The sequence below is a fragment of the Curcuma longa genome, chromosome 21 (genome assembly GCF_044706935.1).
Source record: "Curcuma longa cultivar G26 ecotype Majalengka, Jawa Barat chromosome 21, ITB_CL_G26_1.1, whole genome shotgun sequence".
In the NCBI taxonomy this organism is placed as follows: domain Eukaryota; kingdom Viridiplantae; phylum Streptophyta; class Magnoliopsida; order Zingiberales; family Zingiberaceae; genus Curcuma; species Curcuma longa.
In genome coordinates, this window is record NC_133881.1 from 2900979 (window position 1) to 2926651 (window position 25673).

Here is a 25673-nt window from a genome sequence, read left to right on the forward strand (position 1 = left end):
TCAATGAAGAGCAAAGCTTTCCATAATCAAAACATTCTGATCTGAGATGACTATACTCAGAACATGATGGGCGGAACACAACCTGTGAAAAATAATTTGTTTTAGAATACAAATTATTAAAAGACTTTTAATGTCTAACCAATGCATCTCTTAATCTAAACTTTGAGCTTTGATTAGTAAAATGCCTGTGGTATAGTGACAATCTTCTCTCTTATTGGAGTTTAAGTATTCAACAGTGTCATTGACAACAAATATCATGTTTGTGGGACATGATTAGAGATATGATTATTCAGAATAAGATATTCAAGGAAGTTTTCTCAATAAATAAGAAATTCAAAGTAAACAAAAAAGTATACAATTTATTTGTGAGGGGACATTTCCATCAGAAAAGAGATGTAGCAGAAAAGAAATAATCGTGGTAACTCCCTCAGGAACTATGCCAGTGGAAGCTTCATTTAATGAAAGTGAAGCTGTAGCAATTTGACCCTTCAAGAAAAAACAATATTTTAAAAAATTCAATAAAAACGGACAGCTATTCTGCTTCAACATTGAACCCTTTATCTTTCCATTACAGCTAGATAAATTTGTCTTTACACTTGCAACTTGGTGAATTTATTTGCATTTTCAAATGTTTGTTTTTTTGTTGGCTCATCATTATTGTTCTGCAATTTGATTAAATCAAACATTAAATACACAAAAGCACCCCCATCATAAGATAACAAAAGACCTTTGCTCGTAATTGTTTCTCCTCCTCCTTGAGCTTTTGTGATGTAAGTAGTCTCTGATCTTCATTATATATGACTAAACCCTTTCCAGATAGAAGCTGACATTCTTGGCGAACCTGAACCAAATAATAAAACCATTGACAAATCATAATTAGACAGTCAAAGGTTTTGATAGAATTAATTGTGTACGAAGCAATTTCTAATACTACAAATTCATCAAATGATATATTACATTTTATCATCATTAAAACATAGCTTTAAAATATCATTCTGTGCTAGTGTCTTTAATCCCCAAGCAAATGGTATTCCTTTAATATTGTATCACTAGCTTATTTATTTTGTAAAAAGACTACAACATTTAGATAATTCAATTGAATTAAAATCTTATAGTAATATAATATACAGACAATCAACATGCTTTGGTATGTGAATTTTGTTATTTAATTCATATTTTACTTATATTTTTGTTAGAAAGTTGAATTAACAATGTTTGTATTCATTTGTAATACAATGTGTTGATAAAAATTCAAAAGTTTACTCTTGTCCTATTTTGCCACTAGACTTGTTTACTTTTGATAACAAACTACAACTGATTAGAATTCTGGAGAAACAAAATACAAAAAATAACAAAAAATACTTGAATTCATATTGGCAAATGTGAAGTGCGCCAAAGAAAATTAACATTTCTATTTTAGCTTTTTCAGTTTTGACTTTGGATGGCCTCTCCTAATCCATGGCCTCCTTCAGGGATGCCAGGACACTGTGTTATAAGCAAAAGAATGTATTTAGAGTATTTTTTGAAGGCTACTGCAATAAGAGATAAGGTTTGCCAATAGTGTAGGAGTGAGGAGCCATTAGAGATTTTCTAGTAGCAAGAAATTGGCATGGGAAGAAGAAAGAAATGTGGAGAAAAAAGGAGGAAGACAAGGCATAGAAGTGAGGGAAAGAAGGAATTATTTCAAAGTTTATAGTAGTATTGCAGAATCAGTAGAGGTACTTTATAAACATAGTCACCTATCTGAAATTGACTTTATACTATGATGCTATAAATGCAGACTTTCTTGGGGTGGAAGGGAATCAAATATAAGCACTGACCATGAATCTGACACTCCCTCTTCTTGAGTTAATTTTGGTCCAAAAGAAGGATCAAACTCAATTTGTTTGACCACACAAAAGGAGAGGGAGGTGTCAGGCCAAAAATTGCACTTGCCTAAAATGTTTAAATAGGAGCAATCCAGATAATTTAAGGTTTTCAACATAATTTAACGAAAACGTAACCATTATAACTACCAAGGTTCAAAATCTCTATCCATGGTGTCAGTAATGGTTTGGTGTTGAAAAAGGAGATGAAGCATAGGTCACATTGTCTGTGCCTAGTTTTAAATCTTGTACCATGTTAGGCAAAATGGCTGAAACATATCATTCCGATAAATCATCGAAACTCGATACCACTTGGCATAAACAATGTCTCCTTCAATTGTTTCATCTCCTTCCTCCTTCAACCTCCAATTTGTTACCGACACCCTCCTTCAAAGGCTGAAACTATAGCACAACCCGAGATTTTGAACCTTGGTACTAAGTGATATTGAGTTTTGGTGATTTACCGAAACGATACATTTCAATCATTTCGACCGGCATGGTACGAGATTTCAAACCATGATAACTACACAAATCTAAGAAAAAAATGACAACCTAATTTAGTCTAGAAAGAAATGGGGGGAAATGGGGAAATTTTCAAAGGGCGCCATTTCAGCAGTTACTGGTTAGGTTTAACAAAGTTAAAAACTTAGTTCTCACATCTATAATTGATTTGAGTGATAACAACAATTGGTGTTTTAATGAGGTACTTGGACTAGTTGTATGTCAAATTGCAGCACGCCATTGAAGCTCACAGGTTGTTGGCTATGACTTGATTTTAAGTCTTGATAAAGTGATTAAGTTCTAGGTGGAGGTGGTTACCTTCTAGGTGGGTAGCTATAAATTGATATTCTTACTTGGATAGTATGTTGAGCCAATGATTAGACCTAGAAAACAAAGCAATTTTCTAATTACAGAGAATGTTACTAAAGCGTAGTGTGTCATTTAAAAACTCGATTTAATCAAAAAATAATTTTAATGTGATTTAACACAATGCACTACAACATTCTAGCATTCTAAATGCACATATATAAATGAATTAACATTAGTAATGATTGTTTCATCCAGAACTCAGACATTAAATAAATTCCACACAACTTACATAATAAGTCCACAAAAGTATGGAATGCCAAGAGCGTGTCTATGTTAGAAACAGAAACAATCCATGTGTCTGATCGAAAAACCTTTATATGCATGTGAAACAATGATCTTATGTGAAGACGACCAAAAATTAATTGTTACCTTAGTTTCAAGGTCAAATAAAGATATCTTCCGCAGCATATTCGAGTGTTTGAATGAAAACGCTAATGCTGGATCAGGACCATCTTGGTTTAGCAGATAAAACCTTAGCATGCCAATATGTAACCATGCACAACCAAGGTTATAAAGATAATCTGCTCAACAATACCGCAAGTAAGAAAGATGGGGAGGCAAAAAAAAGCCAAATCTAATTATTTAGGGAGAAAAATCTTCTAAAATAAGAATAACAATAAGGCAATTTAGGAGACAAAAGCACAAAAAATCATTTTTTTATTGGCAGTTGTTGACAGATACGGACCACTAGATGGATGCTTCATGTATAATTCTCTTAGAATAGGTTCTACAAGTAGATCCACGACAGAACACAACCCAGCATGATTTGAGGAAGAGATTAGTGACTTCAGGTTCAGTACGTCTTCCAACTGGAGAAACAGAAACAAAAGTTAGAGCTTACAAACAAGTTAGAAATGATGAAGCAAGTTGTGGAATATTTGTATCACTTGGTTCGCAAAAAAAGAATTTGTTGTTTAAAAAAATTCTATTTTGATTTTCATTTCTCATAAAATAGAATTTTTTAGTTGAAAAGTGAAATAGAATAAATATTTAGAATTGCTTTTTTACACATTTAAATTATTAGAGGTGAATGATGTGATAAATATTCATTTTTTTAATTTCAATGGTCGTACTTTATTTCTAAATCTGCAAACTGAAAATATAAAATATTCACAAACCAAACAAATATGTAAATAGCTTTCTCTTGTCAACAATTTGTGATGTCAACGTTGTGCAATTATCGTTGATAGGAGCTCTCAGCCAGCAACAACTCTGAATGAACTTGCTGTGGCTATGGGGAACTAGAATAGCAATTTAAGCACAAAGGGATTCCCACAGATTCTACACCCTCTGCACCTCTCTTGTCTAGAGACTATCCTTGTTTTTTCTTATTGTTTTGACTCACTACTCTGTCTGAGTCAATATAATGCTTATTATGGTTATGTGAGACCAACGACTCTGTAATCTCCATTAGTCTACTATAACATTGAATGGGCAACTTGCTCACTTAAGAAAAAAATGAATTCTAAAAAAATGGTTCTCTTGTTGATATCCATCACCAACCTTACTGCCACTCATTAAGCATCAAGAGACGCATTCAACGATAGACACTTGTCTGATATCACTCAGACTAGGAAGTAGAAAAAAAGTACCTAACTTCACATTTTTAATTTTCCTTTTTCTCACTGGCGATCAATTTCTTGAAGAAAAGAGTCATTTCACAACTAGAATGAAAAGGCATGGTTGTAAAAATAGGTGTGTGAATATCAAGGCTAATGAGTATGGATTGTATCAGAAAGGTAGGATGACTCTAACGGGGCCTTTGGTTGGGGGTCATCATTGACAACCTTAATTATCTGTCTAATGATAACCTTATTTGATTCAAGTTGTGATTGATTCCTAAATAATGCAGCATTACTGTCACATCAACAAATGAGTTATAATCTGGAAATGTGATTACCTTGGCAACCTAAGATTTTCTGCGATTCCAGAGGTTAACAAAAAAAATTTTCATGATTACCCTCTAATTTTAAAACTGAGTTAATTGAAATGTATCGTGAAACTTAATTAAAACCGAGTTACTTAATTCAATACTGATAAATTTAAAAGAGATAATTTATTTTAAATTTTAAAAAATATAATTAATAAATTATATTTATTAATTTAATGAATTATTTTATTAAAATAATTATTTTAACGAATTATGTTATTAAAAAACATATATATTTTTAAAATTTTTAAAAATAAAATTAAAGAATTATATTTATTAATTTAATGAATTATTTTATTAAAATAAAATTAACGAATTATATTGATTAATTTAATGAATTATTTTATTGAAATAATTATTTTAATAAATTATTTTATTAAAATAAATTAATGAATTATATTTATTAGTTTAACATAATTATTTTATTAAAATAATTATTTTAACAAATTATTTTATTAAAAATATATAAATTATTTTAAATTTAAAAAATTATAAATAAATTATATTTATTTTTTATATATTATCAATTTATTATCATCATTAATATTATTAATTTAATTTAATCTAAAAATAAATTGAATCAAAGGTAATATAGTAAATGTTAAACTAACTATGTTTTATTTTTTCCAAATAAATAAGTTGAACCAAACAACATTAAGTTATGTTTTATACCTCATAACCTTGGTTATATGATTATCTGATAATCACATAATCAAGGTTATATATAATAATTTGAACCAAACGCACCCTAATAGTTTTTTCATATAAGGTCATAGTTATCACTTGTCAACATCTGACACTCAATTCATAGCACATGATATACAATTTAGTTTATATACAAACCGGAAAATAGAAAAAATTGATGATTTACTTTATTTCTATAAGATTCAATATGAATAATTTATACAATTTTAAAAAACAGTTAGCAGTTAAGTCCAACTAATTAGAGGTTAAATATGAATAATTTATACAATTCTAAAAAACAGTTAGCAGTTAAGTCCAACTAATTAGAGGTTAAATATGACTAATTAGAAGCAAATACAATCTATTAATAAAGAAATTAAACACAATATATTAGAAATTAAACTGAAATCAATATAAAAGAAAAGAAAAGGATAAATTTTATGTTAAGTATAATGATCAAAGAGCAACGTTATATCAAAGTCAACCATGAAATAATAAAAATAAATAAAAACGGACTCAACGCAGGATGACAATAACAGCAAATCGATGACAGAAGCCATGTCAAAGAAAAAACAAGTGTTTGCTTACAGTTGCTCTTGATTTATGATTTGGAAAGCGATTTGCAGCTTTAAAGTTTATGATAGTGATATTTAAGAATGAAATTATCTAAAATATTACTCTTTAAAATCATCTTGACCCAAAGTTTCATATTTTCTGAAATACTTGACCCTAAATTACGAGACTTAGCAAATAATAGTTTCCAAGAAAGTGTAAGCTCAGCAAATTAAGTGAACACAAAATCACTACTACAAAACAAAAATCACTTACCGTAGAATTTCCAAAAGCTGAGCACAGAATAGATCTGATCTTGCAAAATACATCTTCAGTAAAATATTTATAATGCACAAATATGATCTGCAGCCATAATAAGAGATTAAAGGACAATCACATGGAAAGAACAATGGCCAAAACAAATACCTGCTTGAAAAGAGAATCAGCAGCTGAGTGAAGGAACCAAACAATTTCTCCTTGTGATAGTGTTGCTTGCCAAAGATTACGAGAAGTAGTGCTAAGCTTCAAACATTGGATGTCATAATCTACTATAGAGAAATTGCTTTGCCTGTAGAAAACAAAGTTTTAAAAGTATGTATTAAGGCCATGTTTCGTGTGTGTGTGTGTGTGTGTGCGCACACACATGTAATCAAATAAAAGAATAAAATCATAGTCAGATCCATTCCAGTCTGATACCATCCTAACATATTATACCAAATTTAACAGTGTTTCAAATGTCTTAAAATTTGTTCCTCAAGATAGAAAACAAAGCAATAAACAGACTAGGACCAATGCTAAGCCATCAATCTTGAAATTTTAGTGCTCCCGTTGAGAAAATTATCAGACCAACCAAATAGGAATGCTGTATCAGATGTTTCTGTTATACACAATTTAATTTTGATGGTAACAGATAATTATTTCTTGGGTAACTAAGTTTTATAATTGATTTAAGACTGTAAAGATAATTTGATGTCCATGCAGTTTAGATCCAAAGTGACTGAATAGAAGTCAATTCAGCAGTGTTATGTATAGCAGGTAGTTGACCGATTCAAAGTCAAGATGTTTATGCATGTTAGTACAGCAGAAAATCAAATAGGGCTTGTTTTAAAGGAGAAAGCATCCAACCAAATAGAAAGGAACCAAAATAGCCTCAGGCGTTCTTACATGGAAAGTAGGAAAGTGACAGAAATTAGTTTTATTTTGTTATTTCCTTCTATTGCTTTTCCAAGTAAAAGAGGCTTAAATATCATAAAACGTAAAAGAATGATAGTCTTTGCTGTCGGTATGGGTACTTAACTACACTTCAATGCTTAAAACTAATACTGTTCTGTTAAAACAAACTATTTTACAAACACTGGACAAACTGGAAAAGGCTACTATTCTACTTTGTTAAATCCTTGATCAGAATTTAGCCTTCTACAGTCCTATCAGGCAAAAAAATTGGAAATCATTACCTACTATTTTACTGACTCAGGTAAATGAATTTGCTCAGCAAAATGCATAGAGAAAGGAAAATACTATATGATTGTTAAATTATAAAAAAAACAGCAATTTATTAAAAAATAATAGATAATCTTACAAGATCTTGTCTATTATGACAGTTCTTGATGGAAGCACGAGGCACGATTCCTCGAAATCTATTTTCATCATCTGCTTGCAAGCATAACGAGCCATTAAACGGAATCAGAGAAATAAAATAACAAAACAAACCAAGAAACTTATATTAGTACCGGGTTTGTTTTTGAGCATAGACTCCAAAGGAAACTATGAAATTTGAACCATATGTCAATAACCGTCATGGCGAGTTCTTCATTAACTGCCAAAAAAAACTAGCATGAATCAGACAACATGAAATGGAAACATCAGGGTTGCATCTAGTACGACGTTTTAATCAAAGCATTAGGTACATTAGCAAACCTGAATCAAAAGTTTTCGATGCATCAAGAATCCACAAAATTGTTTGATGTGATGTGAAATCCATCGGAGGCCTTGATGAGAAACTTAAGGCGTATTCAATTGAATGTACTAGAGAATCTGACAAGCTGAGTAAACCCTTTGTTGCAGGCAGGAGAAAGTTTCAAATAATTAGTGGAGAAAAATAAATATGCATTTAGTAAAAATCAGTGATTAATCCATTAAGGAAAGAAATATGAGCCTCAATGACAAACAACATTTTATATGAAAATTTAGCATCCTGATTTAGATTGCGACAAAAAAATCAAAAATTGCATTGTGCAACTAATTCTCATGAGATCCGATGCTTAAGAATAAGTTCTAGAACAATTTTAATCAAAATAAACATATTGGTAAAAATAGGCAGTCTCTTTAACCTTAAAAAGATTGAATGGTGTATGAAAAACTTATGAATAAAGTGATTTAATTGAATCTAGATCTATTTGAAGCCATGTCCTTCCAATAACAAATTTAGCTACAGAATACATCATAAAGTGCCTCAATGAAAAAAAAAACAAAGCTACCAAATATCAATGTTCTACATGTACTTCATACAATGAACAAAGAATAATTGTGAGCCACAATTATCTATTCTTCCAAAAGGAGACAGCCATCTGATATATCAAAATTGCAACAAGATAAAGGTACCACAGACTAATAGCTAATAAAGCCAGACATTTATTAACCAGGTAGACTCACATTGTAGATTCAGATATTTAAGAGAACTGGACTAGCAACTGACTTTTTATTCCTAGAATCTATCAGCCATCTCTAAACACACCAAAACCATCTTCATATATTATCCAGCTACACTGAATTCTTCACCTATATAGCACTTCTTTTTATCTCTCCTGGCAACCCTAGACAGTCATCTCCCTACTCTGATCCATAAGGTAACTATTTATTTATCCATGAAGAAACTTACATAGCATCTTATGCATGTAGATTCAATAACAAGGAAGGTGGACCAGAAATCCAGAAAGTTTTTTTTTTCATTGGATATGGTAAAATGAATTCGGCTATAGATTTTAGGATGATTTAAAATCAAAAATCATCAGGAGCAGAAAAAAGATATTATATTTAATGAAAAGGTCATATCTAGGAATGTATAGGAAAGAGCTCAGGAAGACTCTCAAACTGGGATAGAATCAGACACCTATAGCATAACTGACAAGACCTTGTGAGAATCCAGGGCCCCACAAAGGTACTCTGTATCACAGCACTATCCACTATCAACTGAGCAGGTGAACTGGATAGCTATTCCGAAGCATTGTAGAGTCTACAAAGCAAGACTTGAATATGAGGACTGACCTATGGGCAAAAAGGGAGTGCAGAAAAATGGGTGAACAAATTTAGAAGGAACATGATGGCAAAATGATACAAAGCAAGACTGGTTGTCCAACAGAAAGAGGTATAAGTTTCAAGAAATATCTCCCCTTGTTAAATTAAGAACTGTCAGATTGTTGTTGAGCATGGAGGCTGCATAGGATTTTCACTCCTAGTTAGTTGTCAAAAGTGCATCACTTCACAGAGATTTAGGAATACATCTAAGGTTATCAATTTTACAAGGAAGATATAGTCAACAAATAAAGATCTATATAGTTTGAAACAAGCCCCACATCCTGGTACAAATAATTAGATGACTTGTCAAAAGTGAATCACTTCACAGAGATTTAGGAATACATCTAAGATTATCAATTTTACAAGGAAGATATAGTCAACAAATAAAGATCTATATAGTTTGAAACAAGCCCCACATCCTGGTACAAATAATTAGATGACTTGATGGATATAAAGGTTTTACCAGATGCAACATGCAAACATCATTGTTATGTTAAAATACTCAAAAATTATTACAATATAGTACCTAGTGTATGTGGATAAAATTTTCATTACAAGAGGAAGCATCCAATAAATCAACAGGTTAAAAATGCAATTGTCAAAGGAGTTCACAATGAAGAGCTTGGTTATGAAAAGGAAATTTTGGGTATAAAATTACCCAGGACATGAAAGCAGGAACAAGTTGTAACCAACCTCATGAAGTTCAGAAGTATCCGCCAGCATGCATTTTGATAATTTGGAGAGCAACTCTAAATCAAATAAAAAACTCGTTACATCACACAAAGAAACAGTTACCAACGACTCTTCAAAATCTGGCTGCTGACATAAATCCTGTAAGCAAAAAGTACAACAAGAAGTGGTAGAGCATTTGAGAGCTGCAATGGTTCTTGCAGAACCTAAGGCCAATTCAAGATTTCTCTTTTTATGTTCAAACTGTCCTGTGATCCCCTGAACAAAAGAAAATTGATAAAACTGTAAAATTTATTTGATAAGTAAAATAATATTTAATTCAGTAAAACACTGCTAGTAAATACCTGATATAGCTCATCAATCTTGGAAAGGATGTTGATGTCATCCTGAACACCCTTAGTTGCCAGATATGATGACATGCAAAGAGCTAAAACAGAACAATGGGAATTAGGATATAACTTCATGATTAATTTCTCTAAACAAATGAAGATGATGCAGTTCAAAATGATAACATTCGCATCTAGGATATCCATATGATTGCTATACCCGCTTGAAAAGGTTAAACATAAAGAGGAAACTTTTTATCAAAGTAATTTCACAACCAGTTGTCTAAATACAGAAACATGCTAGTTGATCTACTAACTAAAACTAGTTAATAACTAAAAGATAATAGGTAATCAAAAATGGCACTAATGTGCCAATTGGCATGGCAACTTCAGGAAGGTACTTCAAACAACAAAATAACCAAAAAATAGTAAATCCAAACAGTGTTAAAATATTTAACAAAAAATGACCTAAAAAAAAGTTAGGAGCACCTTTTAGAGCCAATTGTTTCAGATCTAAATCAGATGAGAGAATAAAGTTGATCATAAGCTTATCATCTGCAAAATCAAATGCAAATTATCACCATTACTATGTCTTCCAAAAAATTTAATCGACCAACACAACATACCATCAAAACCTTTGGTGGTTAACCTAGCCTTCTGCCAGACCTCATCACAAAAAGTAAAAAGTTGCTGCATCTTATCATACACATCACTAGATGCTGGAAAAAATGGATGGCCTCCATAAAGCCATAGTGCATGTTTTTCAATGTCAAAATCCCAAATTGGCATATTATTCATTTCAACCTATCAATAAACATGACAAAAAATATAATTCAATATTTACCTTAAAAATCATGGACTATATGAAACCATGCATTAATATCACGTACCATTACAGCATCTACACATTCAGGGAAATAAGGTCTAAATTTTTTTATTTCTCTTCTCAGGAAGCTCCATGTTATTGATAACAAATCAGGATTAGATGAGAAAATATTTTGCCAAAACAGCATGTGATACTCAATAAGCTCAGCGTATATCTTCTGAACTTCATGTGATTTCAAGATTTGGTCAAGTGCTTCTTTCTCCAAACGTCCCAAAGAGTTCAATACAGGCAACACAGGGTACTGCAAACTCTCACATTGGCATAAAGAATCTGATTCCATATTCCACTGCCTATATGTAAGGCTAAGCAATCTTACACAATCAGCAGCACCACACAGACTTTTTTGGCAATCCTTCAGCATTTCATGAGAAGCCAAATTCACCACCTCATGAGAAAGCAATGGAATAGGCCTAGATCTAACATCAATCTTATGATAAGATATCACATCCTTCCAATAGTTGCAAATACATTTCCAAATAGAATGATTTATTTCACTCTGAAAAATGTTCAAGATAGAATTAAAATATTGACAATATTGTTGCACCTGAGACCCGTACCATTTGAATAGTAACGCATACGAGGAAGTATTACTTTCCATAGCCTGCTCGATTGACCAGTTTGCAGCAAAGAAAAGCATATTGTTGATCAGAGTCAAGTCAAACTGATTGATACTAATTTGAGCCCTAACATTTGTCTCATAAGCACAATCCGGAAATAAGAATTGATGAAGTATATTCACTGGTATAATCGATGGGTGAATTTTCTGACTTTGAATTGTTGAAACCACTTCATGCGTTTGGAATTCACAAGATGCAGATTGAAATAGTAAAAATTCCAAAAACAAGCAGCTTTCTCTCGTAGATGACTCTCTTGAGTACCATTTTGCAGATCTTAATGTGAGAGGAGACGGCCAACCTTTAGGCAAGTGCAAAGACGGCCCTAGTATCTCATTTGGCACATACCAATTAGTATCTGACAAATAAGAAATTTTCGCTTTCATAACTGCATCGACTCCCTCATCATCCCCAAAAGATGACAAATAAGTGTGCTCCCAACTAAGCTGGAGGCTCCATTTGGGTTGATTGCCCATCAAAAGTAGCTGCTGGAATAGTTGAACCCAGCGTGACAGCTCACGAAGAGTGATGCGGACACCTAGGCGTGACCCCTCCTTTGTAAGGGATATATGCGCTTCAGTCATTGCCGAAACCAACTTGTTGTAAGGAATGCCAGACAAAATTAAGAACCTTTTGACATCTTCTCTATCACTCTCCAGATGTACTTCTTCAATAGGCAGCCAAATTTGATTCATCATGAATATTTCAACTCCTCTGTTGCGCATGGCTCTAGAGACTTCACCATGCTTTGGATCAACAGTGATGAACATTCGAAAATTAGGATGGGCTTGTAATACCATTGGTTTACCATCAAGTAGCCCACATTCATTAATTATAATAGAACCATTTGGCTCAAACAAAGAATTGATCCTGTCAAGAACCTGAAAGGAAAATGGAGAACCATATGGGAAAAGATAAGTATAAATAAATTAAAAGAATTGCAAATGGATGCATTGAAACGAACCGTGGGATTGCAAAGATTTGCATTCTCAAGAACAACCCAGTCACCATTTTGTATCGCTTTAATCAAATGACCAGAAACCCATTCAAAATTCGCTGATGAATTCAAAGACATATTTTTCTTAATGCCAGAAGCAATTGTCCATAATTTCTCCAAGTCCTCTTTTGACCAAGAAACAGGTAGCTTGTCATTGACATGCTGAAGAAGCTCAATAATCTCAATCAATAGATGGAGGCAATCACAATATCCTTGTTTTGGAACTAATGAGATCGACAACGAAGATTTCTTGTTTCTAGAAGCAACGAATGAGAACCATTTAGAAATTAGATCTTTCCTCTGATTAATTAAATCTTTCCAATCTTCCTCCAATTTTAGACTGAAATATTCATCAATGTAATGTTCAACCTGTGTGATGACATCTTTATAATTTCTAAAAGAATTATACTGCTCAAAAGATCCAAGTAAGTCTGTGACATCAGTCCCAGGAGAAAGATTCAACTCGTGTAATGTATTTCCGGTAAGATGAGCAAGTAAACGTACAAGGGATGTTTTCCCAGATGAATATGGCCCAACCAAGATGCACAGCCATTGCTGTTGAACACAGTGCAGGCCAACTTCTAAGCTATGAAGCAGTCCTGGTAGAATATTTAGCTGGCTTTTCAGTAATTTAGAAGGTTGGAAATAATTTCTTTTGACACAGGCACTTCCAATAACCAGATAATCAGGATTGACATGCACTTTAGGAAACTGAGAAACAGATGGCTTGAGCTCAAACACCTCCTCGTAAAGCTTCATAACTTCATGACGATCAGCTGCAGTTCGCATCCTTGGAAGATATACAATATTTAAGAAGCTGTTGTCCATATAGACTTTATTTTGGTTACCTAATAGTTCATCATCAATTTCACATCATTAGCAAGAAAAGTAAGGGAACCCAATATCATGGATTGTAAATTATCTTATGAAAAGTAGGTTTGAAGAAGGGTATGCACCTTCGATAATTTGGCAAGATCGGACAACATCACGCAGATTGAACTCCCACGGAGAACCTTCCTGACCATATTTCCGATGGATCATAGTATCCTCAAAGAGTCTCTTATTGAAACAAATAAGGTTTGAAAGAACAGTTTCGGGAATTGATGGATATTGTGACCGGCAGATGAAAAGATAATCATTAGCATCTAACTCATCAACATAAACCTGTAAAAGATTTGGTTGGTCAAAGTAAGAATATTTTTTTTATGGGAAAAATAAATATAGTCATGTAGACATAAGACATTCTGAAATGGCATATTTAATGAATACTACCTTTGTGAAGCGATTCAGGAATGATCTAGGGAGACTTTTCCTGCCACCACCCTGATGTGAAGGATTCTGGCATGCAAAAATCCTAAATGAAGGAGGGCATTTGAAAGTCAAGCCCAGCTCGGGTATGAAGACTTCTGCTCGATGGTCTAAAATGGCATTTAAGCCCTGTGATCCAACAATTTTAATCAAGAAATAAAAAGGAATAATATACCCAATAGAAGATGAATGAAATGTCATATAGAAAATACTTCTAACACAGATTGAGGAGCAAGATTAAGTTCATCCAACAAAACCCAGCTACCATCCTTCAGAGCCTGTAAAAGTGTAGGCCTTACTAAGTAAAATATTGACAATAGTACATATTAAAAGGGATAAAATTCAAATTCAAGAAGTTTATCCCAACCTTTAGAAGAATACCATCAGACCAAGAAAATTCCATGCCGTTGTCCTTCTGAGTAGGCAAGTCTGAGCCAAGGAGATCCATCATATCAGTCTGCATCAAGATAATGTGTAACAAGATAAGACAGTACATCCTACCCATAATAAAAATTCCAACAATATAACTATTCATTTAACCTGCTCAGAAAGGTTGATTCGCACCACAGAGTGTCCAGAATATTCAGCCAATGCAACAACTAAACTAGTCTTTCCAACACCAGGACTACCTTCCAACAGCACTGGTAAACATCAATGTTAGCTAGATTACATGTCAAGAAATGTAATGAAATGTAACGTTTTTAATACATCCATATGCTACTGACCAGGCTTTGAAAGTTGCATTGCACGTAAAACCCGCAGAACGTTCCTACTAGTAGTAGGTGCAAGGAACTCAAACCCTTCATTCTTGCATCCATATTTCCCTAAATAAATGGCAGTATACAGGTGAAACCATCATGGAATTCACAATTCAAATTATCAAAAATATTTCATGCTACAAACATCAATTTGACAACCTTGATCGTGAACTCAAGATTAACTTTGATGCAAACAAGAAAATTAGGCCTTTTAAGTTTTTTGGATTTGCTAAAAATTGGATTTGGATAATTGTTGTAATTTTGGTTCGGCACCTTAAAGTTTGCAGAATAGGTATTACTTACCTTTTGATCTATAAATTTGCCTTTAATTAATCTCTATGAGAGATTTTTTCTTTGCGGCATAGTTATGTTGCTTTATCAATTTTGTTCCAACTTCTATTCTCTCCTCTCTTTGTACTCAGAATGTCAAGTGTGGCAGACGACTCCTGTTGCCTCACCAAAAAATTTTTGTCTAAAATAGACAATTGGAATATTGGATGAACAAAATGTAGGTAAAAACTGTTTCTACAACCTAAATAAACATTTGATATTGTTATGAGTGAGGTGAAAAAGTAATGAGTTGCATTGTCATAGATCAACTTATGAGTTGACCAAAATCAAAGGTTCAAAATCTCAAACCATGCCGAAGGTTTGGTTTTATTGGAACGATATTGTTTCAGTGACGTGCCGATGTTTTGATGCATGGTGCCGGTGACAAATTAGAAGTTGAACGAGGAAGAAGATGAAACATGGGAAGAAGAAAGAGACATTGTCTGTGCCAAGTGGTATCGAATTTTGATAATTTACTAGAACAATACATTTCGACTGTTTCGTTCAACATAACATGAGATTTCAAACTACATTTCCACAATAAAGTATCAAGAAAAGGAAAAAAAGGCAATTACAGTGAGAAACTAAAAGTCAAAATGCAAATAATATGACTATAGTTACCTTTAGAAATGCAGAAAGGTTTGATACCAAACTGTTCTTCTGTGACAATCATATTGCAAGTCATTGCATCATCACCCCAGCCATAGCTTTCCAGTTTAGTCCATTGCAAGGGGAATAAAGTGCTGTTACATGCCTATCATAACAAAAGAAAAGAACCAAGTTACAGATATAGATTGCATAAGCCAGTATAAAGCTTGCAGTAAACGTCCAATTAATAAGGAAGCAGAAGAAAGCACATAAAATTCCCCTGATCCACAAACATTGACAACAAGAATTTGATAAGGAAATTATGGTCTACCTCAAAGATGACAAGAAACAAAAGAAATAAATTAAGTGCACAGCACATAGTAGTATAAATATTAGCTCAAAGAGAGTCTATTAAATTAACATTTCACCAAGCTGTCTCAACTATTTCAGGTCAGCTACATGGATCTTATCTTCCATTAAACACTATGCAAATGCTACAAGGTTATAGTTATACTAACACCAATTTATTTAATGTTTTTGTTGTTTACCTTCAAACCCTTACACCTTCAACTAATATCAGCTGCTCATCTAGAATCCATTATTCACCTTAGAATATGCTCATAGTTCTCAGTTGATAATTTGTTTGAGCTACATTTAATTACTCCCAACTAATTCCCTGTTTTATTATTCGCACATACATCCAAGAATTCTCATCTCTACTACATTACTTTTTTCAATATTTTTGTTTTCCTAACTAACTACCTAAACTAAGATTGTTTCAACTTTGAATCGCTCTTAATTGTTCTTTTAACCTAAAGAGTAATAATCACACAAGACCAGAAGGTCCTCTTAATTACAATCACCCGCTCTTTTACATTATATTTAATATAGTCAATTATAGTTCAAGTAAACTTAAAATCTTGAGTTAGGTCACATCAACTTAGCTATAATATACAAGGATGCAGCATATAAACGCAACATTTCTACAATACAGGTAATCAAAATGATGAATGTTCAACAACCAATCAAAAATATATTACAAAGGGAATAAAAGCAACTATTGCAAAGTTAGGTTCTAACTCAGATAAACATTAGCATGTCAAATTATTGTACAAATATGCAAAACCTAAATAATATACAGAGGATTTTACAATGCAAGAGTTGAAAAATATATTTGACAAGGTCAATATTGCAACATCATTCAGGCAAATGGGGAAGTCATTTTCTAACCTTCATCAAAGAGACAATAGAGAAACCTTAGGATACAACCAAAATTACTCGAACAAATTCAACTGCTTTTGCTCAATGTTTGATTTGTTTAGTTAAAAAGAATACTAAGCTCAAGCTTTATCAAACTAATCTCAATATATATATTCAAGCATATTCATGAATATGCTTACCAGAAAACTTATGAGCTTATTGAACATTTTATAACGTTATTAAAAATAATATATTTAAGTTCATTGATTTTGTTTGTTTGCTGATTATGAGTTCTATATACGCTATTATTACTCTGGTAACAGAAACTGATAAGGAAATGTTTAAAGGCGTAACATTATTGTGTATAGATAATTGACAATTGAATCTAACATTAGTTCATAAATGAAATTCTTAATCTACCTACTAATGGAAAATTTAAATATAAGTTGCTTAAGATATGTTGCCGTGCTAGAGATATGTCACGACCAGCTTTTATAGAGACGATTGCTATTTCTGGATAACTTTTTAAAGAAACGTTTGCTGTTACTAAAGAGTAAATGAGAGTCAATATTATCCTTTCAGATTATTATCATTAGCAATGTAAGACACATGATGAGACTGCCCCAAGGGTTAAAACCTCAATAAGAGTGGTTCGCATAAGCACATACTAACTATTGCATTCTAGCATGAGCTAGATGATAAACAAGCAAATCAGACTAAAACAATAGAACATGCAAGAATCAAATCTGCATATAAGAAGTAGAAAGATGTGCAGTCACCTTCAATTCTTCAACAAGAAAAGACAGTGCATGCTCTCTCACTTTTTTAGAATCATGTTTCGAGATAGATGTCCCTGCAAAGCATAAAATTTGAAAAAAAAAAAATTAATACAGAATCCAGTTTTATGTGAAATCCAGGCAACAGGATGCAAAATTATTATGCAAAGTAGAATATTTGTGATCTGGATCAGCAACAAGAGTTATCTCATATTTGAAATCCATAGTTAGATAAGCAAATTATAGCATAAGCTTTCCTTGAATAAACCTGCCAATATACTTGACAGTTGATATAACTTTCAGGAACTGAACTGTTTTTCCAATACTTAACGAAGATGGCCTAACAACTAGTGGTACGAAAATGTCAGATAAAATAAACACAACCAAATAGCTTTAGTAGCTAAGCTAACTTAGAGCAGTTGGGCGAATCAGCTACACAAGGATGACAATTGATGAATCCCCACATATATTACTACACAAACAGAATAAAAAATCCACCTAACTGAACCAGACCCAATTCTGTCTATGTTCTTATTCTCAACCTGAATATGAAAAATGACTAATGAAACAAGCACAAGCATATACCCAACTTAAATATGTTCCATAGGAGTACCCTTGGATACCAGCAAATTTAAGCAACACTACTCAACAAGAATCAAATTAGGGTTTTACAATGTCACTACCCCAACCCAATTTGAATAGTGTTAGTACCCAATGACATATATTAGATCGTGTATTGAACTGAGATCTTAAATGAGATCCCTCCAATTTCCATCATTTGATAGGTCTAACATGTATAGCATCAGAAACCCGACCCTGAATGACATGGGTAAAGCTTGCTTTCCATCAGAAACCCGCTCTAGGTGATCCTAGGAAGCAATAATGCATTAGTAATCAAGGAAGCTACCAGTAACTTTAAATTCTGTATAGCAAACAACACAAGTATATACTGCACACACAATTCTTCAATCAAAACTAATCCCCTCTTCAATCAACAATTTTCATGATTAACATTGAAAAGGTACATGGTAAGCATCCTGCAGAATCTGGCCACTTGAACCTTATTGTAAGCACACTTGAACAAGGTGCATAATACTGGCTCAACATAGTTCTGTTGTTATGCCTCAATATAAGGTTTTAGGTCTATTTCGGGGCAAACTATTGGAAATAAGCATTGCATGAGCACCAGTCCTGTCAAAGTGGAACTTCAACTAGCAAGATGGATTACAGTCCTTGAAATGTCTCAGGTTACAAAAGAATAAAAACATGCGTCATATTTGATTTTTATTGTTCTATCTATAAACCTACCACTGAGCATTATCAATAGGCATATTTGTATCCAAAAGAAAGCAGGATGGCCCCATGTACAATTGACACAAATGCCATTCAATGCCATTCATAAATTCAAAACTATTGCCTATCAAAGAATAGAAATCTTCAGACATTGGAGGACAAGAAGCAAATGTAAAATACAAAAAGCAGACGTACCCAAACTTAATCCATCAAGTAAAATGAGAAAGCTTCCATGGAGAAAAGCGCATATAGATCCAAGATCTTGCTCCGCAACATTGACAAAAGAAACCCATGATAATAAGTCTCTTAATGTAAGAGATCTACCAATTTGAAGCATGTTAAACCACTGGTCATAAAAAAGAAAAAAACTAGGTATTAGACAAAAAACAATTAACGGAGCATCAAACAATTATGCAAAGTAGCTTCATAAGATTTATATCAAAGAACAAAACAAGTTGGAATCAGATTGCAATAAATTACATCATCAACTATTCAAAGCATTTACCAAGATTAATTAAGATGGTTTTTATTCCTTTTATTTATCAAATTAAAATTATAGCACCTATATAGTCAGTTAAATTAAAAATTTTCATATTATAACTTACTGATACTCATGTGTTGCCATATCGAGATGGATTTTATTCATTGACTATATCAGTGTGTATCAAAACGAATTGGTATAAATTCTACTATTTATGTATAACAGGACAACTATAGTAATTAAATAATAATTTTAATTAAAATCTTTAAAAAACAAACTAGAAAAAATAACAGACATAACTATATCAGCAAGATCGACACAGGAGAGATAACATGTTAATCAATATTGAGTTTCAATTATTTAACAGCATGAAACAATTTTAACTACGCCGCTCGGTGTGGTGCAAGATTTCAAACCCAAATGTTGGCACAACACGATACTATCAGCATGATAGACACAGGAGAGAAAACATGTTAATCAATATTGAGTTTCAATTATTTAACAGCATGAAACAATTTAACTATGCCACTAAGTGTGGCACAAGATTTCAAACCATGCACAACGCACAAGAGTGTTGGAAAAAAAACTGAGGTTTCTAATATAGCATTTTTAACTTGCACATGAACTGAGTTCCCATAGGCCATAACTAAAACAAGTATATAAAGCTAAGCACCATTAAAACTACCATCCGTAGCTGTTCAATGATGTAAAGAATCAAAAATATATAATTAAATCAGTGCACTAACTAATGAATGGCAAAAATGCTTAGTACCTCCCAAAAGTTTAGCATATGATTGGCAAAGGGGTATAGATCTGGATTAATGAATCTGTTCCATAGTTAATATAGCAAACGTCATTACCATTGCTGTTCAAAATTAAGATCAAGATTACTGGAAAGTTCATCAGAAACAGAGTAAAAATTACCTCTCCTGAGCAATACTTCTAAACTCATTCATGTCACTGACAGGAGGAACCCATATCTCTGTAAACCGATTACGTAGTGCTGGTGATAATTCCTTCTTCCCATAATCACCACCTGGATTCATTGTTGCAAGAAGAAAGAAATTTGGATGTGCAGTTATCTGCTCAAGAATAGCACCGCCCTTCTCGGCTAATGACTGCCAAGTAAATTTAGCTACGTAAGATATCGTTTAAACTGGTTACATTGATATTGAAAAAAAAAATTAAAAAAACCACTTCATGTAAACCCAAACCAAGATGATACACAATAGGTGCATTAATCACCTCAAGCAAGTCAATTAATACGAGATTTCAATATGTTGATCCCAAACATGCATAACTGCTATAAATCCCAAAAAATTAGTTCCGATCAGAAAATACCTACCAATTTCCTTTCAGGTTCTAAAACACTATTCATGCGCTCAAGAACACTATCATCTGCTAAGGAAATCTCATCGACCAGAAAAAGATCACCATTCTTCATTGCTTGCACAAGGGGACCATCCTGCCAAAGGAATATGGTCTGCCATTTCTGATGGAGATGTATGAGATCACTATTCAATTGCTGAAACACTTTGTGATCTTGTTCGCTAATAACTGTGTGCAAGGATATATTTTGCTTATAGGTATTCAAAAGTTCATTTAGGATAGTGATAGTCGATGAAGCTTTTGTAATGTCAGTGGAAAGTTCCTGCATGAACTCATCATTCACAATAGACAATTGTCATCAAAGAAAAGTATGTAACTAAGATACGAAATAAGAGGCAATAAAAGAATTTCAAAATGCATACTTCTTTGGAGAAGAAATTAAAGAATCTCGACACTTTGATCTGCTCAATTAGTTGTATGAATAGGTTGGACATTTTTGAACGATCTCGTACAGGATAGAATCCCTGAACACAGTAACAAGATCAGAGAAATATGTCAAGCCATGAGTATCTATCACTATATAATGGGCAGAAGAAAAAACATGAGCATGCAGATAAATGTGCAAAAAGAAGAGTGGGGTTCAAATGTGGAGAGAGCACAAACAGACCCCAATGAAGTCAGAAGTTTCTGTATATTGATGGCAATTCAAGATATGCAACTTCTCCTTCAAATAAACACTCAACAATTGGCATACTGTTGTTTTCCCACCACCGGTTTCACCAATCAGGAGAACAGGCTCACGCAATCTATAACAGCGTTCAACAAGAAAAAATAACCTCTTCATACTATTGGTCCATGTGATGCTGCAACAAAGAAACCATAGATAAGAAGAGAAACTACAAAACTAATTAAACATCAAGACTTGGTGAAGACTAACTTTCCAAAGTTTTGCTTTGAACAATTTTGTTCAATGGATTTGAGAGAACTTTGATCTTGGTTAGCCTCCTGCAACTCCAATAAAGTTAACAATCAATTATTATATCGCAACAAAATGAGTAAAAAAGACACCATAAAAAGATAGATAGGAATTTGTACTCCTTAGTACGACTTCTTTAAATAGTAATGATTTCATATTGATATACACTTATCGAGCATTTAAATTATTGATCTAAGTTGATCTTGATGACCTTAGACACTGATAGATCCCATGTATGACGCCCATAAAGATGACAGAAATCCAAAAAAAATGTCACTCATATCAAGTACACAGTATTCCAAGTGGGCCTCCCAGAAAAGGTGGTCTATCAACCACCAATCTCTTGCACCAGCAAATCTCAACCATAAGATCTATTTCCCAAACTAACAAGTTTCAAGAAAAATGAAACATTAAAAATTTAAAACACAAAAAATGAAAATAGCCCAACAATGTCCATATAAATGAATAAAGGAAAAGCTATCATCTAATGTTCAGCAATCTAAGATTCCACTTTCTTGGAGAATTCCCTTTCTCGAAGATTCATTTACCAAAGTAGTTCAAGTGCATTCACTAAGCCCGATCCTTCTAATAACTTATTAAAAAATACCCAAATTCACCTTCCTGCCACATGCTCATAAGAAGATTGCAACAGAAACCTTTTCTTCTTGCTCATCAAATCAAAAGAAAAAGTTCCTGGTAAAGAGTATAGACAACTGAAAAAAATGATTAAAGAAAGCCAGAGTATATGCCAGCAACCAACACTCTCAGCACTTAGAACAATAACAAAGAACAACAAAGAACTGATTGTAGGTAGTATGAAAAATGGATATTATGCCAGCATAAATAGCATAGACAGTGGAGGACAAAGAAAGGTGAAAATGCAGCTATAGATCACCAAAACATAGCACAAATAAAACTATACAGTGCAAAACAAAGAGAACCATTTTAACAAAGCCTAGGTAGTGCATGACATACCATATACAAGTTATCCCCATTGATTTTAGCACGAAGGCAGTGCTCCAAAGCTTCTCGAACCACAACTTTCTCATTTTCATCTCTCAATCTTTCAGCGAGAAGAAAATAACCATCCTTTGCCAAATCTTCGTAGGACATTCCGAACATCCTAAACCGGTTGGCCCAACGAAACAAATCACGGGGAGTAATAAAGCCATGCTTTCCAGCAAAGATTTTACTGTGTTGCCGATGCAATTGTAACTCCTTCATAACTTCAACCATTTTTGAAGCATAGCTTGGAGGAATTTTGCACCTCGACTCCAAAATCATAGAAAGTTCATCTTCAGGAATTTCATCAACATGTATCTCCAAGAATCGATTACGGAAAGCTCGAGATAGCATTTTCCGCCCTCCATATAATGTAGGTGGATTTTGAGTTGCAAATAGCATAAAATTAGGATGTGCACGAATAGTTTCTTGAAGTTCAGGTATGAAAAGTTCTCTGTTGTCATCCAACAATCTATTTAAGGCTTCCAATACATCAGATGGAGCAAGATTCAGCTCATCCAAGACGATCCAGTAACCAAGGCGCACAGCTTTCACTAATACACCTTCTTGGAATAGCAACCTTCCTTGGGAATCAGTGATATAGGTGCCAAAGTATTCCTGCAAATCAGTATGCTCGTGATTGTTGATACGCACAAACTCATGACCGGTAACAGAAGCAAGATAATGTACAAGGCTAGTCTTCCCACTAGAGGTTGGGCCCTGTAAAAGAACAGGAAATTTTTTTATATAAACTGCCCGTGCAATGTTCTTTAGATGTTCCTTAACACTTCTAGTGAGAACAAAAAACCGAACTGAACCTGGCACATCATGACCATTTAATCTGCTGGAGAAATAGGCATCAAAAGGAACATCTTTGGGTAAAATGCCACCTAGGATATAAGAAACTATCATGCTATGCATTACTTTCGCGCTGGGACGATCTAACAGAGAAAGAAAGAACATGCAAAACCCATCATAAAGAGCTTTTTGGAGGCCAAAGGTTTTCCCTGCTGTTTTAATATATTCCAGAGCACGTGCAAGAGACCTCAAACTGAATTGTGGCTTCTGATTAGCCCCATCTTGCAACCTCTCCTCAGATTCTTGTTTAGCAGCTTTGTAAAATTGAACAATCCTATTAGAAAATCCACTATCAGGATCCATCTCGTCCATGTATCGCCTAACAAAAAGAGTCAGATCATTTTCGTCCAGAATATCATCTACAAAATACTCGGTAAATCTACTTCTTAAAGAATATGGCAAATCATGCTTTCCAGCATCTGTTGCCGGATTCATGCAAGCAAATAACCGGAAGGATGGATGACGATCTATGCAATCAATATCACCTCTTTCAGCCAGACAAAGGGTACCTTTCTCACTATCCAGGACACCAGTAATTCTCTGTAATGTCTCTGGAGGAGCAAGGTTAATCTCATCAAGTAAAATCCAATAGCCATTCCTTAAAGCAGTTATAAAAGCTCCCTCAACAAATTTAAAGCAGACACCCGAAGCGGTCCTGATTTGCTCCTGAGCAGCTTTAAGTCTCGAAGAAAATGTTCCCCACTCATGAAGAACTTCTGTCAAAGGCCTCTTCCTCTTCGAGCCACAAGCTGATGGAGCACGCCGAATAACATAGTCAACAGACTGTTGGCATGCACATAGCAACTTCTTCCATTTTTTTTCGACAACATATATTTCAAGATGACGAAGTAGAGATTCATTTTCCTATTAAGAATATCCAGGTTAATCAACTGATTGTACAATAATCAAGCTATAAACTTAAATTGAAATATTTTGGAGACCTTCTCAGAGAAAGTTCTACAGAATAATTCCTTGAACTCTTGGTAAAGGGGTATACAAATTGAGCGTGCATCAGCAGGCTTATATCCCCCCAAAAGATCAGCAATGTCACTTTGCTGGCTAAGATTCTGCATAAAACTTTGTTTTGATTAGAATCACAGTAAAAATACAATGATGAGAATAAAATAATGTAAGCAAATTATTTATGTCAGACCAAGACAGTGAGTTGTTGCCCCAGTCTCATTGCAAGATTCTGCACGAGAGTTGTCTTTCCAGTCCCTGTTTCTCCAACTAAAAGAACAGGCTCGTTGTACTTCACAGAGGATGCAACCCTCTCAAGAGCATGCAGGGAACTGCGAATACCAACAAAGGGTCTACTAGGTGGCAAATTCTGCTCGACAAAAAATTAATATTAAATATCACAATAATGAAGATATTTAGAAAGGAAAAACTGAGTTCTTTTGTTCTAACTGGAATCTGAGTAAACGGGAGAGCAACTCTTCCAACTTGCAGATGAGACCTACAACTCTGAGATAGATTGCAAGTGTAAGCAATGAAATGAACCATAAACATGACCTTCACTGATGTAAAATAAGACAAACCTGGATCACAGGCTTGTTAGGAGGATAATCATGTTCTGTCTCTGGCAAAGGAACACCCCACACCTTGGCAATTTCTCTCATCATTAACAATTTTTTTGGTGAACAGGGGAGATATGCAACAAATGTCTCAACAGCCTGCATCGCATTCAAGTTCTGTAAAACTTAAGGAAATCCATATCTTACCACAAACAAATTAAATAGAGCAAACAAAACCTCATGATAAATAGCTTGGCAATTAGTAGCTGAAATTGGAAAACCAGAAACACTGATAGCCAAATCTGAGATTCTCTTACACCATTTCAAAAGATCCCTAAAAAGGTCAGACACAAAGGTGAGTTAAAAACTGACAAAGTATTTCCTCAATTTCTGAGGAGGAACTCAGAGAGCCACAGAACAAAATACCTCAATGAAAACCTAGATACAGAGCCTGATGAACTCCCATAAGCATGGGCTCCCACTTGGTTGGAAGAATGAGAGTTTATTCTTATGAAAGTATCTGAAGAAATTAGATTATATAATGTAGCC

General features: G+C 33.6%; 1 protein-coding gene across 1 annotated transcript in view; it reads right to left on the reverse strand.

Annotated features, from left to right (window-relative positions):
- Nucleotides 1-25673, reverse strand: part of LOC141814490 (midasin-like) — a 59243-nt gene that overhangs the window by 23288 nt on the left and 10282 nt on the right. The window contains 37 exon segments of the mRNA XM_074702449.1: nt 18-82; nt 728-841; nt 3105-3256; nt 3421-3544; nt 6178-6264; nt 6328-6469; nt 7481-7551; nt 7632-7717; nt 7819-7954; nt 9889-10143; nt 10230-10312; nt 10701-10766; nt 10838-11015; nt 11102-12592; nt 12676-13556; nt 13665-13872; nt 13981-14145; nt 14229-14294; nt 14384-14473; nt 14557-14657; nt 14742-14840; nt 15726-15858; nt 17672-17745; nt 19157-19307; nt 20215-20269; nt 20367-20560; nt 20788-21093; nt 21194-21295; nt 21439-21634; nt 21709-21776; nt 22723-24471; nt 24549-24674; nt 24761-24937; nt 25018-25074; nt 25149-25283; nt 25362-25458; nt 25551-25644. Coding sequence (XP_074558550.1) covers nt 18-82; nt 728-841; nt 3105-3256; nt 3421-3544; nt 6178-6264; nt 6328-6469; nt 7481-7551; nt 7632-7717; nt 7819-7954; nt 9889-10143; nt 10230-10312; nt 10701-10766; nt 10838-11015; nt 11102-12592; nt 12676-13556; nt 13665-13872; nt 13981-14145; nt 14229-14294; nt 14384-14473; nt 14557-14657; nt 14742-14840; nt 15726-15858; nt 17672-17745; nt 19157-19307; nt 20215-20269; nt 20367-20560; nt 20788-21093; nt 21194-21295; nt 21439-21634; nt 21709-21776; nt 22723-24471; nt 24549-24674; nt 24761-24937; nt 25018-25074; nt 25149-25283; nt 25362-25458; nt 25551-25644 — 8374 coding nt within the window.